At 36.1% G+C, this 18,762-nt stretch overlaps 1 protein-coding gene across 1 annotated transcript; it reads right to left on the bottom strand.

Annotated features, from left to right (window-relative positions):
- Window positions 1–769: 769 nt before the first annotated feature.
- On the bottom strand, window positions 770–18,041 carry usp40 (ubiquitin specific peptidase 40). The gene is made up of 31 exons (XM_051897161.1): window positions 17,270–18,041; window positions 15,565–15,632; window positions 15,350–15,463; window positions 14,287–14,451; window positions 13,303–13,449; window positions 12,315–12,458; window positions 11,875–12,003; window positions 11,627–11,755; window positions 11,222–11,329; window positions 10,421–10,727; window positions 10,168–10,249; window positions 9,916–10,087; window positions 9,624–9,708; window positions 8,955–9,025; window positions 8,143–8,504; window positions 6,797–6,950; window positions 6,343–6,403; window positions 5,583–5,636; window positions 5,412–5,500; window positions 5,217–5,303; window positions 5,093–5,129; window positions 4,936–5,000; window positions 4,752–4,826; window positions 4,557–4,665; window positions 4,344–4,423; window positions 3,430–3,548; window positions 3,195–3,260; window positions 2,863–3,073; window positions 2,672–2,767; window positions 2,019–2,113; window positions 770–1,328 (listed from the first exon to the last, which is right to left on the bottom strand). The coding sequence occupies exons 1-31, from the start codon at window positions 17,460–17,462 to the stop codon at window positions 1,214–1,216; spliced, it is 3,789 nt and encodes a 1,262-aa protein (XP_051753121.1). The 5' UTR covers window positions 17,463–18,041; the 3' UTR covers window positions 770–1,213.
- Between the last annotated feature and the right edge of the window lie 721 nt (window positions 18,042–18,762).

Raw genomic sequence — 18,762 nt, 5'->3', positions numbered from 1 at the left:
ATTGTTATATTTTAATCATGTTTGACCTAATATGACCAGTCTGAAAAGATAAAAGGGATAGTTCATCCAAAAATAAAAATTCTGTCATTATTCACTCACTTTCATATGGATGTATGTTTCCACCACAGAATAAAAACTAAAAAAAAAAGAGGTAATTGCAGCTTTTAATCTCTCAATTCTGGCTTTTTTTGGGCAACTGCACGTTTACGTCTCACAATTGACCCACAATTTCTTTGTGATATAAACTCACAATTGTGAGTTATGAAGTCAAAATTGCAAGATATAAACTTGCAATTGTGAGTGATAAAGTCACAACTCTTAAAAATAAAGTCTCTAATTGCAAGATATAAACTCGCAATTGGGAGAAAATGTCAGAATTATGACTTTTTTTCCTCTGTATTGGACTTCATAACTCGCAATTGCAAGTTTATATCTCACAGTTCTGTGAAAAAAGTCAGATTTGTAGGATGTAAAAAAGATTTGCGACTTTATTTCTGAGAATTTTGAGTTTATATCTTACAATTCTGAGAAAAAAAAAAAAAATCATAATTACGAGATATAAACTCACTCACAAAATGTAAATAGTTATTCACTGATAATCTGAACTGAAACATGCATCTTGCTTGCGTTTTCATCCAAACCTAAAAAATACATTCAGTCAGTGACGAATTTTGTACCTGGATGTGAACACAGGTTAGATGTAAGCTTTGGCAAACAGGAATATTATGACTGAATAACAGCCTAATTTACAGTCTGGAATGATATGGGGTGAGTAATAATTGCAGAATTTTATTTTTGAGTGAATTAAAGCATTGATACAAAACTGCACATAATTAAGGATATCTGTGTAAAACATTTTCCATACAGTATTGTGATGTGATGATTGTGTGTAAAAAAAAAAAAAAAAAAAAAAAAAACAGTTGTAACACTCTAGGGTACAGAGATCTGCTCCAGGAATGAATTGCATATAAAGGGCAAAGAAAGTGTATAAGATTCAAGAAATCTCAATGATTGAAGATGATATTCCCACTGTGCCCAGAGAATCTTAGTTTTCACAGGGTGGGATTCTTGGTCAGCACTGTCACATTGTCTTCAGTTTGGGTTCCTTGCTGTAACTCAGTGGGGCAGATTCTGCCATGGCACCTTAGTGGCCAGTTTAGTGATGGTTTTGAAGACTGGTGGGCAGCTCTGATGTGGCTGTTCACAGGGTGTGTTACCTGAACACTCCCACATTGATCGATAAGGCCACCTCTGGTTTCCTGTTTTTAGTTGAGCCCGACTTCTTGGACCCACTGTCTTGTGAACATTCTCCAGTGGCAGTACGTCCCCTAGTGGACAACATAAAAATCACACTGTCATTGAGACAGTACTGTTGAGACATACACTACTGTTCTAAAGTTTGGGGTCGGTAAGATTTTTTAAAAACGTTTTTGAAAGAAGTCTCTTATGCTTACCAAGGCTGTATTTATTATAACTAAAATACAGTAAAAACAGTAATTTTAAAGGTTCTCTATTTTAATATATTTTAAAATGTAATTTACTCCTGTGATGCAAAGCATTACACTATAGTATTACTCCAGTCTTCAGTGTCACATGATCCTTCAGAAATCATTCTAATATGCTGATTTGCTGCTCAAGATACATTTCCTATTATTATCAATGTTGAAAACAGTTGGGCTGCTTAATATTTTTGTCGAAACTGTGATTCTTATTTTAGGATGCACTGATAAATAGAAAGTTCAAAAGAACAGTATTTATTTGAAATAGAAATCTTTTGTAACATTATAAATGTCTTTAATGCCATTTTTGATCAAATAAATGCAGCTTTGGTGAGCTTAAGAGACTTTTCAAAAACTAAAAATTTTACGGACCCCAAACTTTTGAATTGTAGTGTATGTAAATGTTATAGCATTCTTAATCAAATCAGCAAAGGCTGGTAAATATATATCTTGTGATCTTGGAGAGAGGCAAAAAAGCAAAACCAAAAAAAAAAAAAAAAAAAAAAAAAAAAAATGCACCTTGTGTTGTGATTCGCTGCCTCCTCCCTGAGTCTCTGCTGACCAATCTCATCTTCCAGAGTAGTGAATTCTTTATTATTGTCTATTAGCAGATTCTACACACATAAATACAAACATAAAAAAAGAGTGAGGCATTGCTGAAGAAGACTCAAAAATATACATAATTGCTTAAAATATATTGAATAAAAACTTTTATCACCTATTTTGGCAGCCAGTTTAATAATCTCAAAATGGCCACTTCAAGCAAGTACAGATGAGCTTCTGTTAACCAAATCTGAGTTATGTATGCATATATGTATGTATGTATGTATGTCTGTTCGCTGATCAATGTTTATATGTGAATAAAAACCTAAATTAAATCTGTTCATCATTTCAGAAGACTTGGATTTAACTGCTCGATTCATATGGATTTATTTTACGACCTCTTTATAAATGTGTCAGAGTTTTGGGTGAATAGACTTTCAATGGAGAGACATAAATCTCTCAGACTTCATTAAAAATATCTTCATTTGTGTTCTGAAGATGAACGAAAGTCTTAAGGGTTTGCAACGACAAGAGGGTGAGAAACTGATGACAATTTTCATTTTTAGGTGAATTATCCCTTTAAAATGAATTAAGAATATTCTTGAATGTTCAAGAATGGTTCAATTTACCTTGATACCTATAATATCTCCATCTTTCAGGTAGAAAGGGGCTGCCTGGAGACTCTCAGCTTTCCTTTTCTTCTTCCTTTTTGAGACCTGTTGAGTCTGGGATTATTCAGAACTGATTATTCAAGCGTAATCTTAACTCTATAGCTCTTGCCTACTAATAGTCTATTCCCATTTTCACGCTCTCTTCTCACCCAGTTGGAAATGGGCATCCAGGTGTGTTTGTCAGGCAGGTGTTTAGCCAGGAGCAGGTTGTCAGGAGTGAAACCGTACTGGGAGGCCAGAGCAGCGTACAGGCCCCTGGGGGTGCCGTCCCTCCCTGCGTCCCACAAAAACTCCTCAGAGGGATAATATGCTTTCTCTCCTGGCACCCCCATCTGAACCCTCAGCAATAAATCCTTCAGCCTGAACAGATTACGAGAAAAGAATAATCAGTGTTTTTCAAACTATTAAAAAAATCTTGTTTCTTTCTTCCATGGATTTGATCAATGGCCTCAATATTTGACTTGCTGTCAGAATGTCTCACCCCAGGTCTTCCTCTTTCATCAGCCTCTGAACACACACCTCCGCCCCATTCCCCAGCTTCAGTTTCCTGCAGGAATAGGAGGACATTAATCCTAAATACAATAAAAAGTCCTTTTTCTACCATCACAGTGCTGGTGCTCAATCTGGAAGCATTTGGCAGCAGCATTTGGTGGAAAAAGGGCAACAGAGACCTCACACAAAGGAGTAGAGCATGAATGAAATCCTAATCTTTCAACCTGAGGGTCTGCGGGTTTCCTCTGAGTATCCTGGACAGTTTCTTGCCTTCTAGCTGCCATACACGCAGGAACGCAGGGCTGGGCACACACACATCCTGAAGTGCCGGTAGAGTCATCACCTACCGGAACACAGATATGGCTTTTCTCAAGAAGGGATAGTGATATGACAGTGCTGCATTTTATTTGCACTGTTTACAGTGTAGCCAGAAATATACACTTCTGTTCAAACTTTGGGGTCTATAAGATTGTTTTGTGTTTTTGGAAAAGGTCTAATATGCTCATCAAGCCCATTCATTATATTAAAAATAGAGTAAAATATTGTGAATATTATTACAATTTAAAATATACAACTTAATACAATTTAGTTTTTTGCTTTGAAGCGTGACGGCTGTATATGTCGGCGCGCTGCCCATGAGGCAGGCCTTCAGAAGCGAAGCGATGTGTTTGTGTAAGAAATATATCCGTATTTAACAAGTTATAAAGTGAAATATCCATATTCAACGTATGACTGACGTCACCTCTTCCTAAGTTTAATATGGAAGACGGTCTGGCGGAACCTGGATATTTTACTTTATAACTTGTTAAATATGGATATATTTCTTACACAAATGCATCGCTTCACTTCAGAAGGCTTTATTAACCCCCCAGAGCGTGGAGTACGTTTATGATGGATGATGGATGCACTTTTTTGAGCTTCAAACTTGTTGGTCCCGTTCACTGCCATTATAAAGCTTAGGTGCGTCAGGATATTTATTAATATAACTCTGTGTTCATCACAAAGAAGAAAGTCATATGCACCTAGGATGGCTTGAGGGTGAGTAAAGCTTGGGGTCATTTTCATTTATTTATAAGTGAACTAATCCTTCAAGTTATTATTATCAGCTGTCATTAATGCTGTGAGTAGTGATGCCAACCTGAGTCTTGAGGTCATCAAGTGAAGCCTCCTCTGATATCTCCACATAACCAATGAATTTCATCTCTGATCCAGACCACTCTGGAACACCAGGACACACACATAAACAAGCATAAACCATAGCTCTTCTCTCAAGCACTCATAATCTTACAGCCCACTGACAGAAACAACCTGAATCCCACTTGGTTTTTAGAAAATTTGGTAAAAGTCAAACCTGTGGTGAGTCCCTCAATGCTCTGAGACTCTGCTGTGTGGTTCAGCTCTGGAACACTGGAGCTGTCGATCATGTCCATATACATCCTCACAGACAGCTTGAGGTAACCCTAAAGTTGAAATTAGAGAAAATTGTTTGAAAAGGATTATTTCCTTTTTATTTTACACAAGAAATCATTCCAAACTGAAAAAGCACCTTTGGAGGCAGCCGTCCCTCCACCAGCACCAGTGTGTCCCCATGAATGACCTTTGCCTCTTTCAGAGATGCATTCTAGGAGACAAGAGTAAACAGGAATCAATATTTGAAATCATTGCAAACTGAAAAAAAAAAAATAAATAAAAAAAATGAGGGGATTAGTATTGACTTTTGTAGTTCCCACCTCATCCATAAGTGGCTCTCCGATCTCCTCACACCAGTCCACTCTCCTTAAGTGCCATGACTCACCTGGAGAGAGAAACGCGTGTTTCATTAATAAATCTGAGAAAGCTAGTCGAGTTAAACGTGCAATTAAAAAGCAAACGTTTGAAGAATTTTACCTTCAAGCCTCACCATCTGCAACATTTCCTTAAGGCACTGGAATAAGAGGAACCAGCTACTTTAAAACACCTTAATTTTCATATCAAAAGTAGAATTTAATTAAAAAAAAAAAACAGATTTCACCTCTTTCACAGTTAGAGACTCCTCTACAATAATCTCCAACTCCTGACCGACTGACGGTGCGAGACCAATGCTAAAGTATAAGAACAACTGAACAGAGAAAAGATATATTTTTTCATTACAGAAGGTAAATTAAGTTAAAAAAAAAAAAAAAAAGTCACAAAGAGATGTGATTTTTTTTTACACATGCCCAAACACCTGTGTTGCTGTTGGTACTGGTCCAGGGCACAGGTAGAGTGAAGTCATCAGCCTGATCCCTGCATCCCGAACACTCAAATGCTCATGCACTAGAACACAGACAAGCCAATTTACCATGTAAACAAGAGGGATCACATTAGCAGTGATGCTGATGATCATTTTGAAAAGTACCTGGAGGTAAAAGTTTTCCACTTCTATCCATTTGCCTCAGACAGCACTCAACACCTAACAAGGAATAACAGACAAAGATTCCAAACTAGATATATTGGCATTTGTAATAAACTGCGTTGGCCTATAAGTTTTTTTAAACGATAAATGGCGGAAGCTGAACATTTTGATTTGATTTATTAGACAAAAAGTGAAATACACTCATTTGTCAAGGTTAAAGTTAAAATCCCGTTTCCATTGCGTTCCTTTGTGGACTTTTATTTTGACAGCACCAAGAACACCTGCGTTTGAACACAGATGCACATGAGCTCCCATTATCCATCTTCATTAGTTAGTTTACTGTCTTTGTTTAACAGTTATGTCTAATAAATTATTCGACAGAAATTTTAAACTAAGAAAATTAAAAGTTATATGCCTATTATTAGTAACAAAGGCAAACGTATAATACTTTCTCATGTACTTATATAATCTGTTTATTTTACAGGTTTACTTTTACAAATTATTTCTAATTTGGTAAACATGTAAAACAAATACAAACTGAATTGAAGCATGTGTTATTTACTATCTATACATTAAGTAGCACGGCTACTTAATGGTTTTTTTTTTCCCCCCAGGCAGCACTGATATAGAATGAAAAAAGAAAAAGAAAACTAAAGCTATGAGAACGCTATGGGATGTTAGTATTATTGAGCCTTTTCCCTTATTATTGAAAATTATTGGGTATTACTAGATATTATTGGGGCTTATTATTAAGTGTTATTACCACTGAGCTCATCCTGTAGGCGAAGTTCCTCAAGAGCTTTTTCCTTCACCTCCGCTAGCAGCTGCAAGATTCAAACACAGGAAATCAGCACAAGCGTACAACATTCTAAAAACACATTGTTACTGTTAACTACAATCAAATATAAATATTAAATGATAGACTTAAATTATAAAATGCTGCCTTGGCAACTAACTGATTTCACTTATTTCAAAATAAGTTGAAAAACTAAAAGTACTGAAATTAAAATTAAATTAAAGCCAGAAGAGAGGGGAAAAAAAAAAAAAAAAAACACCTTACAAACCTTAAAACCATAAAATGATTAAAACTATGAAAAATATGAAAATAAAATCCAATTTAAAATAGTATTAAAAACTATAATAGGATATAAATAATACTAAAATAACACTGGCACAACAGTGTATATGTGTGTATACATGCATGTTTTCATTCTCACCATGTTCCCTGAAGCTGAGACTTTACTCCTTTTCTTCCCCTGCTCCTCCTCCTCTTCCTCCTTCATTCCACTCTGTGGGCAAAACTCCACCTGCAGCCACCGACAGTCTGAGGGCGTTGTCACGGTAACTACGTCACCACTGAGGCTGAAGATACTGTGGAAAATCATGGTCCCTATTATATCAATGTATGTATGTATGTATGTATGTGTGTGTAATATATAATATTATATATATATATATATATATATATATATATATATATATATATATATTTATTTTTTATTTATTTTTTTTTTTCACTTCTCTAGTGTCTGTGTTTTGAAAAGTTAAATGTTGCTGCCTTTTTTGAAAAACGAAACACAAATGAAGAAGTTCATAAAGACATTGTAAAAGAAATCCATATGGATCAAGTGGTTTCAATGGAGTAACAGAAATCTCTCAGGTTTCATTAAATATATCTACATTTGTGTTGATGTGTAGATGAATGAAAGTCTCATGGGTTTGAAATGACATGATGGTGAGCTATGGGTGGGCGATATACCGGTAGACACGATTAACCGGTAGAGATTTTGAACAATCATCTCTATCGCGGTTAGGCTCGCGTGACGTTGCTGTGCTGTGTGGTCACAAAAGCTTATCATTTGCATGCGTTTTTAAGCATTGTGGCTTAAAAACAAGTAAAACAATTAGCATGAAAGAGAACAAGTATCCTCGTAAACACAGTCAACCTGCTGCTGTCTGTGTCATTAATGTTAATCAAACAACAAAAGAGAGAAATCTCTCACTGCTCGACTGAATCACTTTTGTAACTTTAATAAGAATAAATGTATATTTAATTTACACAGTGAAGACTATGCAATTTTTTTTATACATTTGATTACTTTTTGATACAATTTATGTTTGTTTGTTCTATTGTAGTTTTTAGTCATATTGTTTGTAATTAGTTTCTTTGTTCTTATTTTATCACTGACTGTCTTCAGTAAGCTTGAGTTTTTTTTTTTTACTTAGGCTTGTAGTTTTTTGTGATATTGAAATCAGTGACAAGAATTATGAAATTTCGATGGTATCAAATTTTGATATAATAACTTTATTTAAAGCAAAAATAACTATATCGTGAGATACAGAATATCGTTATCATGAAATAAAATGACTCATATTGTGATATAAGAATTTGGTCATATTACCCACCCCTAGGGTGAGCAACTGATGATTTTCATTGTTAGGTGAATTAACCCTTTACATTAAATAGTTTAAAGGAGTGTGTTTAATATAAATTTTGCGGTGTTTAAAAAAAAAAAAAAAAAAAAAAAACCTGTATCGAGAATCATGCAATTGCTTCCCTTACCTGCAGTCTAGTTCCTCTGGCTGCAGCAGCAGTAGAGCGTCGCCGTCCTTCAGAGAGAGCTCTCTCAGCGTCCTCTGCATGTCCTGAGGTGGAAAAACCCTCCAGCCACTGGCTCCACCCCCACTGGCCCCTGGGCGGCTCTGCTCCTGGCACAAATAGGCCTCTTGGGGCCCTAGAGCCTCGAGCACTGTACCCAGAGTGGCCCCACCAGCAAAGCCCTTCATGGAACGCACCAGACCAGATCCATCAGTGTCTCCGACCCCTAACCCATCACCACATCCCAGCTCCTCTGCAGAGGGACGCAATACAGTCAACAAAACAGGCTCCCATTCGATGCCAGTTTGCACAGCCACACCATTGACCTGAAAGAAAGAGAGCGAAAAGGAAAACATCAATTTTGCTATAATGTTTTGAAATTGCAATCCACATATATCTCTCTTCCACCAACGGAGCGCCAATGCCTGGTCTGACCCTTTACATGAGTTCACACAGAAGAAATGGCAGTTCTAGATTGAAAAAATGGACTCCACTGTTCCACTCTGCAAAAAGGTGTTAAATTAAATGACTTTGGATGTTTGTATGTTCTGAAAACTAGAAGTAAGATTTGTAAACCAAGATTTGTTTGTGGGCAGGTTATGTAGCATCATTGTCTGTATCCAACTCTCGAATCACTGAATCATAGGCCAGTTCTGAGAGGTTCACAGATCCCTCAAATGAGCACAAATAGAGCACCAATTTAATATTTTGGCAGAAATAAGGTACGATAATCAATTTCATAAACCCATATAGCCACTGCTGAAGTAGTTGCCCACCTCTCTTCCATTCCACACAAAGAGATCCGAGCCATGACACACTCCTGCACTATAAAGGGACATCTGGTCATCTGAAACAACACAAGAGACATAAATGATCATCCAGAATAACTAATCATGTTCACTACTGTACAAAAGTTTGGAGTTGCTAAGATTTTTGAAAGGTCTCATATGTTCACTAAGGCATTTTAATTCAAAGATGCTGCAAAAACAGTAATACTGTTATTATTACAATTGAAATGTGTTTTATATTTTAATATATTTTAAAATGTAATGTATTCCCTGTGACGGCAAAGCTGAAATTTCAGCAGCCATTACTCCAGTCTTCGGTGTCACTTCAGAAATCATTCTAATATTCTGATTTGGTGCTCAGACAATATTTGCTATTATTACAAATGCTGAAAACAATTGTGCTATTTAATATTTTTGTGATTTTTTAAGGATTCTTTAATTAATGGAAATCTTTTGTAACATTATAAAAATATATTTACTGTCACTTTTGATCAATTTAATGAATCCTTTCTGAATAAATGTATTAATTTCCTTTAAAAAAAAATTACTGACCCCAAACTTTTAAATGGTAGTGTAGCTGTCTGAAAGTGTCTGGAAGGGCTTTACAAAACATGTTATTGAAAATGTAAGTATACTGTAAACTGTAAATGTATTCACCTGTCAGTGTATCGTACAAATGTAACCCAGCTGGCACATTCTTAGCCAAAGTCAGTGCCATGTCTCCTTCCCAAAGATCCTGCATCTACAAACCAAAGTCAAGGTGAGAGAAAACTTGACATTCTGTCAGCTCTAACGCATTCATTTACATTAAAACTGTTTTCGCTCATTTAACCAAAAATGATCAGCTAACATTGAAAATGAACGACTTCTGGTCGCATTGTCAATGAAAAATCATTGTATGTGTAAACGGTTATGGAGTGAGGACTAGTAATGGGATCACTGATGTCACCTGGTAGATGGCCAATCGCAGGTCTCCCACAGTCTTTCTGCGGTCAAAGGTGACTGTGATAATAGAGTCTTCGTTTGGGGCTGTAGGATGTAGGGCTCCATTTTGGCAGTGATAATGAGGGGCCAAATGCAGTCTCACTTCAATGCTGTTGCTGCTGGCATCAAACTCAGCTCTACAAGACACAGATGACACTGACATTGCATAAAATACCCTATGCTGAGTGTGTGAGTGTTTGATTGTATATAAAGCCACCTCCTCTGCTGAACTCTTGCATTCTCCTCTTGTACCATCTCCACCAGGTGAGGAGGAACTTTGTATGCAGGGTTTCCTATGGCTGTTTAAAAAGATACAAAAAAGCCTATGTTCAAACATGTTTCAGTACTTTTCAGTGAAACAAATGGATTTGCAACACATATGCACACACAGTGTCACTCATTTAAGCACTAAATGCAAGTTAAAATGGGCTTTTGACAGGTTTGATCCTGTGCACATACACACAGCATACCCTCTGGAGGTCTTTTCATAGTTGTCTTCCTGTAAAAGAGCATGTAGGCACTCTCTTTTCCCTGAAACTGCTTCTCGATGTCCTTCACCGTAATGGCTGTCACAGTGGAGTCATTCAGGTCAAACCAATGACATCCATCAGTGTCTCCTGCTGCTTCTGGCTCTATGTTCTCTGTGTTGCCTTTGGCTGAAGTTGAACGGACTGGTTCTGTTGGACTGGGTTCTGTTGCCCCAGGAACAGCATTTTTCAGAGTTACACGGGTTCCATTGGAGACCAGCATAAAGACATCTGGATGGTTCTGAAGAAACTGGAGGATGACAAATGGTCATATGACTTTCAAATCTCAATATAGAATCAATTTAACCTTAACGAATCAACTGAAGATACACCTCTTCCATGAGCATGAAAACAATATCTTTTTCGATATATTATAACAAATAGAACTTTTTTCCATTTTAATACAAATTTAAAATGTAACTTATTACAGAAAACAAAAACCCAGAATTTTCAGCATCATTACTCTAATCTTCAGTGTCACACAATCCTTCAGAAATCATTCTAATATGGTGATTTGGTGCTCAAGAGACTTTTATTATTATATATTTTCAAAACAGTTGTGCTGCTTAAAATTTTTGTGGGAACTGTGATAATCTTTTGTAACATCATAAATGTCACTTTTGATCAAATTAATGCATTCTTGTTGAGTTTTAATTTAAATAATAATAAAAAAAATCTTACTGACCCCACATGTTAGTGTATCTGTGCTTGTGTAGTGTGAAGTATATACTTTGGAACCCTAACCTTGCTGATGGTGCCATACTGTTTTTTATATTTTTTGCTCCATGCCGTGCCGGTTTTATTCATCAGCTTTTGGCCCAGCTGATCTACAAGCACACATTTTGACTCCTCCTGAGGAAAAAAAAACAAACAAAAAACAAGTGAAAACCAGTAAGTGAAATTTGTTTGCCCACAAAATTAAGAAATATTGATTACAGTTGCTGTGCCTTTCAAAACAGAACGCATCCATAATTGTTCCCTTTATTGAGCTGTGAAGTAAGCGACAAAGGGATTTTCTTGATTCAAAAGAAGGAATTTCATAATTATATACAATAAATAACTGCTAGAAATCAAAAACGTTCTAATAATATTTCAAACATCAGCTTGCTGCTTTGCATAGCTGTAGTGCTGTATGGCATAATAGCATACCTGAGCCAGAATGCCAGTAAGAACAGAGAGTGGATCCTCAGTGTCCACACAGTTCTCACTCTCGGTCTTCTTTTCCCCAACTTTGGCCTCTTGTCTCTGGGTCTTCGCCTTTATTTTCACCTCTTCCTCCTTTGTTGGGGCGGGGGGGATTACAACAAACAGAGATTTATTTTGTTACTATTGGATTGGACTGGTTAATTTTGAACCATACATATGGACTGCAATAAAAACAAAAACAAAAGACTGACCGGTGCCTCCCAGTGGCCAAGCTGATCGATGTCTTTGATGTAGACATGATAATGACCTCCATAACAGCCTCCTTTATGTATGATGACAGAGAAGAGCTCATACGAATACTCAGAGTCCGGCCAGTTACTCTGTCAGAAACACAGCACATGTTCATCCTCTGCTTTTGTGGTCATTTTAGTTAGTTATGCTTCAAGTTAACTAGAGATTTTTAGCTAAAAATTAGTCTATGTTTGATGCATCTGGGATAACAATATAAATGTTCACAACAGCTGCTAACAGAAGTGTAACTCTAAGTCTGCAGTGCATTGATTCTACATGACCAGACATTACACACTGCTCAGCGTAGAATCCCCACAAATAACACAGACTTGTGATAACACAGATCTTACTTGGCTGGAGAGATTGGAATATGTATTTGTGTACGATTCAGATCTGGTACCTGCTCACAAAATGCTCTGAGGTTGAATTCAAGAGGAAAAGTGTAGCTCCCGGTCTCTTTGTAGCGCTCACACTTGGCAAAGTCAAAGTTGAACCTCAATAAAGAAATGGTCAGGAATGGTGGAAGTTTTCTCAGTTTAGCAGACTGTGATAAAAGACAAAATTAATGATGAATGACTACAGTACTCATCTGAATGTGTATCTAGAATAATAGCTTAGTACCATTTCACATGTTAATAGGGGTCATAATATGAATTAAATTTCTTGATCTATTCAACAATATCTATAGAATCCTGAAAAAAAATGAATCACGGTTTTCAAAAATATTAAGCGCTACAACTGTTTTCAACTCTGATAACAGTAAGTCATGTTTCTTGAGCACCAAATCAGCACTTTAGAATGATTTCTGAAGGATCATGTGACACTGAAGACTGCTTTGCCATCACAGGAATAAATTACATTTAAAAAAAATATTAAAACACTTTAAAATAACATTATTAACATTACTTAACTGCATTAGTCTCAACATTTACTAATATATTTTTAAGATCAAAAGTTGTATTTGTTAACATTAGTTATTAGTTATCATTGTGAACAAACATGAACATGAACATTTTTATTTAGTAACATTAACTAAGGTTAACTAAATGCTGTAAAAATATGTTGCTCGTTGTTAGTTCATGTTAGTTAAAACATTAGACACATGAGACCTTATTGTAAAGTGTTACCAAAATGGAAGACAGCTATTTTAAATTGTAATAATACTTCACAATATTACTGTTTTACTGTATTTTTAATCAAATAAATGCTTCGGTGAACATAAAAAACAACCTTAAACTTTTGAATGGAAGTGTGCCTCAGGTAAATAATGAAAAAAAATATGACATGACCCCTGTAAATATCTAACTGCTGATTTGGGGATTTTGAATAAATCTCTATTATATAAGGCCTTAGGAAGACTAATGACCAAGTTAACAGTATTGACTGACCTTAGCAGCCCTAACCAGCTGGTCACATCTGCTGCAGCGGTAGAGATTATTACCCTCAAACATCTCCTCCTCCACAAACATGTTCCACAGCGCCTCCTCCAGCCCACTCACACCACGCACTGACACGGTCAGGTCCAGAAAGTCCTCCTGAGAGAACAGACATAGTGAGAGAAGAATTTTTGCATTTAATGCTCAAAAACACAGTAAAAATATGAAACAGTATTAAAACAACTCCATATGAATACAGTTTAAATTGCAATTTATTCCTGTAATAGCAAAGCTGAATTTTTCCAGTCTTCAGGGTCACATGATCCTTCAAAAATAATTCTAATATACAGATTTTTGTGCTCAAGAAACATTTCTTATTATTATCATTTATGAAAACAAACATGTTGCATTATATTTTTGTGGAAACCATTTTACCATTTTTTCTTTAAAGGCACAATATGTAATAATTTTAGAAAAATGTTACCTCATATACACAGCGAAAAGAGCGGAAACGACCGACTGCAGCATAAGCATAATAAAAGCCCTGCTTCATACCACAGTAACTTTAATAAAACTTTAATACATTAGCTCATCCATGAACAAGATTTCTGCCCAAGTCCGTTGGATTGCTTTCCATTGGCTGTGGAGGTGAAGACGACAACTCTAATGATTCCACGCTCATTCACGGCATCATCAAGCTACGCCTTTGTTTTGATTAAACGACCTCTAGCAGTTAAAATTACATATTGTGCCTTTAATAAATGCTGGTCCTTTGAACTTTCTATTCATTTGAAATATCAAGACATTAATAAATGTCTTTACTGTCACTTTTGTTCAATTTAATGCGTCCTTGCTTAATTACTGACTCCAAACTTTTGAACAGTACTGTATCATAAATAATAAATATGCACTGCTTTTTGTGCTGCTTATATTTAAAGCAGTTATAAATTGGACTGCTGGAAGCAAAATTGCTAGAGGCACATTCTCCATTCTGACCTGTCTCTCACTAATATTGCCACACTCCTTGCAGGTGATCTGGTTGACAAGGGTCCCATGGTACAGCCGGTGTATGAGACTGCTGCCTGAAGTGCCCACTAAGGAGCTTTCCAGAGCACTGAACAGGATCCGGTTCAGCTCCTGCACATCCTGCTGACCCATTTCCTAAACACAAAATAAAAGCATAAGACGAAAGATTTTAACAAACACCCTGATCATTTCAGTTTAGCTTTAACCATTCTTTAACAATTTGTATGGAAAATTTTGCCATGGTTTGTTTTATGAATCTGTCACTATGTAATGCAGGCTTTGCAAAGTGGCTGTAGAGGCCCATTAAGGACGATAACAATAACGACAACAATAAAGATTTTTAAAAATTGTTCTTAAATGTAAAAGAATAGCAGAGTCCACCCACAACTATAACAATAACGGCACAGACAAAAAATATTGTTGTAATCACTTTTAACAATGATTTTTTGCAGCTGATGAACATTAAAAACATTGAAAGCCAATCAGAATCCATCCTGCATTAAAGAGCTTGAGCATTTAAAGCGGCAGACAACATAACTGCAGGGCATGCTGTAATAAACAAAACAATATTGTGTGTTGGTGTGGATGCTAATATAGTTATTATCTTTATAGTTATCATTCTTGGTGTGAACGGACCTTTAGTGAAGGATGGGGCAGTTAAAAACTATATAGAAAAAAAAAAGTGATATGTCTGCTTTATTTTTTATTTTTTTTTCATAAAGTTCAGGAATGAGGGTGACAACATATGATGACATATGGCTGAACTATTCTTTTAAGGATCTGAGCTGCAACACAAAGATCATGGGGTTAATTATGAAAAAAGCAAGGTCGTGAAAATTAACGGTTGCTGATTTTGCCTTGAGCAAGATAACTTAGCTACATAATTTAAGTGTTATTACCCAAAGTGACCTTTGCAACCCTGGGACCCCAGATTACTACAAAGGGACTGTTTTTGCAGTTATTTTTGCAGTCATTGTTACATAAAAAGTACCTGCTAAATGTAAAGTAAGTAAAGATTATAAAGTTCTTGTACCTCATTGTTTGTCCAGCCAAAACTGTCCGTCAGGTCTGTCGTGGAGGCTGTTTGTTCATCCACTAGCAACAGATGAGAAAAGAGTCTCTGTAGCTCCAGAGGAATCACACGGACCTGAGATCACACAGAACAGGAAACATCTATCCATCTGGTCCTCTGAAACAACTGCAGTATAAAGCCTTCCATTCATCTCCCTCACACACTTCCATACACACCTTTGCCTCTGGTTTGGTCTTGTCAGCCAGACATCCTAATTCATCCGGTCCGAGACAGAACAGCTCCTCTGTGAAAGATCATTTTATTTCACAACACAGCATAAAAAATAAATTCACCCCAAAATACTGTCATTCTCATGTTGTTCCAAACATGTATGGCTTTATTTTTACACAGAACATAAAAACTGATTTTTTAAATATTTTTTATATCTTGGCCACTCGATCTATAAATAGTGAATGAGGACTTGGGTCGTAAAGCTTCAAACTAACAGAATATGCACTACAAAAGAGTTTAAAAAAAAAAGGTTCATATGACTCTTGCACTGGGTATTCTAAATTCATATATCTTTGTTGGCCAAACAGGCCATTATTCACTGAAAATGTTAAGAGTTAAAGGGTTAGTTCACCCAAAAATGAAAATAATGTAATTTATTACTCACCTTCATGTCGTTCCACACCTGTAAGACCTTCGTTCATCTTGGGAACACAAATTAAGATATTTTTGATAAAATCAAATGGCTCAGTGAGGCCTCTGTCACTGACAGCAATGTCACCGAACCTCTCAAGATCCAGAAAGGTACTCAAAACATATTTAAAACAGTTCATGTGAGTACAGTGGTTCTACCTTAATATTATAAAGTGGCAAGAATACTTTTTGTGCGCCAAAAAACTAAATAACTTTTCAACAATATCTAGTGATGGGCCAATTTCAAAACACTGCTTCATGAAGCTTTACTAATCTTTTGTTTCGAATCAGTGATTCGGATCGCGTATCAAACTGCAAAACTGCTGAAATCACGTGACTTTGGCGCTCCGAACCACTGATTCGAAACGAGATTTGTAATGCTTCGAAGCAGTGTTTTGAAATTGGCCATCACTAGATATTGTTGAAAAGTAATTATTTTGTGTGTTTTTTTTTTTTTTTTTTTGGCTTACAAAAAGTATTCTCGTCACTTTATAATATTAAGGTAGAACCACTGTACTCACATGAACTGTTTTAAATATGTTTTGAGTACCTTTCTGGATCTTGAAAAGTTCGGTGACATTGCTAGCAATAGAGGCCTCAGTCACTGAGCCATCGTATTTCATCAAAAATCTCTTAATTTATGTTCCGAAGATGAACGAAGGTCTTACGGGTGTAGAACGACATGATGAGGGTGAGTAATAAATGACATAATTTTCATTTGTGAGTGAACTATTAGATATTACATATAATTTGGTAGTAAAGTGTTGCACATTTTATTGGTGCAAAGATTTTGCACCAATAATTGTACCAATTGTATTTTGTACAACATTTGCAACTGTTTTTTATCACTAAATGATCACCACCATTACTAAATTGCGTCGTCTGTTACACAGGGACTACTGAACAGACAATTGTGAGTTTATTTTAAATTAAAAGTATTGAAAATCAAAATAAAGCTCTGTAAACACTTGCATCGGGTAAACCAAAGTTCTACACAAACTTGCGGTCTTCACACCCACTTGAACACTTGGATCAAATACAGCAAGTACATAATGCAAGTAGACAAGTGGTCAAGTGCAAAATTGAGGGTATTTGGATGGTCATCACTAATTACATAGAATAGAGTGGCCAAAATTCTCTTCAGAGGTAAGTAAATAATGACAGTATGTTAATTTTAGGCAGTTTATTCTTTTAAATAGTAATGAAAAATCAAATGTCTTTTTCAACCTTCCATCTTACCCCTAAACTCTGGTGTGAAGAGTAGAGTCTGTATCAGGGAGTTGAGGTAACAGGTGCCACCCTGATTCTTGATCCCACAGAGTTTGACTTTCCCTCTGGGTGGAGGAGGCTCAGACTCTCTCCCCTTCACACCTGTGCCAGGTGTAGAGGACGAAAAACCATCCCCGTCTTCCTCAAACAGATCTCCAAACATGACCGCAGCTGCCTTGTAAAGCTTAGTATCGGTAAACCTCCTGGTCTTTAGAGAACCGAGTTTCGATTACTGTGAAAAGAAAGTGTTTCACCTCTTGCTATCTCATCTTGGTCTTCCCTAGCTCCCGATTAACGATCAGTGGGCTCACCCTGGAATAAGATGACTTCACAGGACTAAACATCGCTTTTATAAACCAACCGAGGAACTAAATGGTCGTTTGCCCTCTTTAAGTTCCTCTGGATGAATCACAGGTGTCGTGAGTAAATCTCAGTCCTTAAAACGGAAAATGGAAATCTGAGAGGTGACTGCACTGCTTCCATATTCCACCATTGAGGTTTAAAAGAACAATTATTTCTCGTTGACAGCTGCTTTTATTAGTTTCGTGTTATTAGACCGCTAACGTATTTACTTTATAATATTTTAAACGCGACAGTTTTGTTCGAATTCCTAGTAGGAAAAGTGGAAAAATGAAATATGAGTAGAAAACCATTAACGTTTTTAGGACGCAGCCATGTTTGCTTGATGACGCGTCTCTAGCCGCTTTGCATTGTGGTACTTGTAGTTCTCCACGGTAACGGCCTTCCTTTGTGCAAGTAATCTTGTTTAACTTTGAACTACATATTTCCCTCATCCGGCTGTTCCTTGGTTTGACGGATTCTGTAGTTTTATATATAGGCATAATAAATCTATGTTGTTATCAGTGACCATACAACCATAGGCCTATTCATAATCATTACCTCATAGTCACCCTGTAAATTTTAATTAAAGGGATAGTTCACCCAAAAATTAATATTCTGTCATTTACTCACCCTCAAGTTGTTCCAAACCTGTATAAATTTATTTATTCTGCTGAACACAAAAGAAGATATTTTAAAGAATATGGGTAACCAAACAGTTGATGGACCCCATTGACATTCTTTTTTTCATACTATGGAAATCAATGGGGTCCAGTGACAGAATTTTCATTTTTGAGTGAACTAAAAAATGTTACTTTTTTGCATTTTGTTTTTATAGGTGTTTTGATATGTGCTTTCCATGTGTATTTTTCATCTAACAATAATCCCAAATACTTAAATTAAGTATAAAGACCCTCTTTATCAGGTGACCATATAATGTTAGTTTCTTAACACAACCTTGTGCTTATTTATAAACATAATGTAGTAAGTAGTCATGAAACTGAAGTTGCGATAGTCTTTTCTTCCTTTTTGTTACATTTTTTTCCAAAGTAAAAATGTAGTTTTGAATTCTATGAGCAATACAATCATGGTTGTTATACACAAACAGCCTATATACCATTAAT

This window comes from Ctenopharyngodon idella, chromosome 6 (assembly GCF_019924925.1).
Source record: "Ctenopharyngodon idella isolate HZGC_01 chromosome 6, HZGC01, whole genome shotgun sequence".
In the NCBI taxonomy this organism is placed as follows: Eukaryota; Metazoa; Chordata; class Actinopteri; order Cypriniformes; family Xenocyprididae; genus Ctenopharyngodon; species Ctenopharyngodon idella.
This window is presented reverse-complemented; position numbering and strand designations above follow the sequence as displayed.

Excerpts from the sequence above, each read along its gene's own strand:
- usp40 (XM_051897161.1), bottom strand. The coding sequence starts at position 17,462 with ATGTTTGGAGATCTGTTTGAGGAAGACGGGGATGGTTTTTCGTCCTCT. Across the intron at positions 13,450-14,286 it reads GCAATATTAGTGAGAGACAG|GAGGACTTTCTGGACCTGAC; the intron begins GTCAGAATGGAG and ends CTGTTCTCTCAG. Across the intron at positions 10,088-10,167 it reads GCAAGAGTTCAGCAGAGGAG|AGCTGAGTTTGATGCCAGCA; the intron begins GTGGCTTTATAT and ends TGTGTCTTGTAG.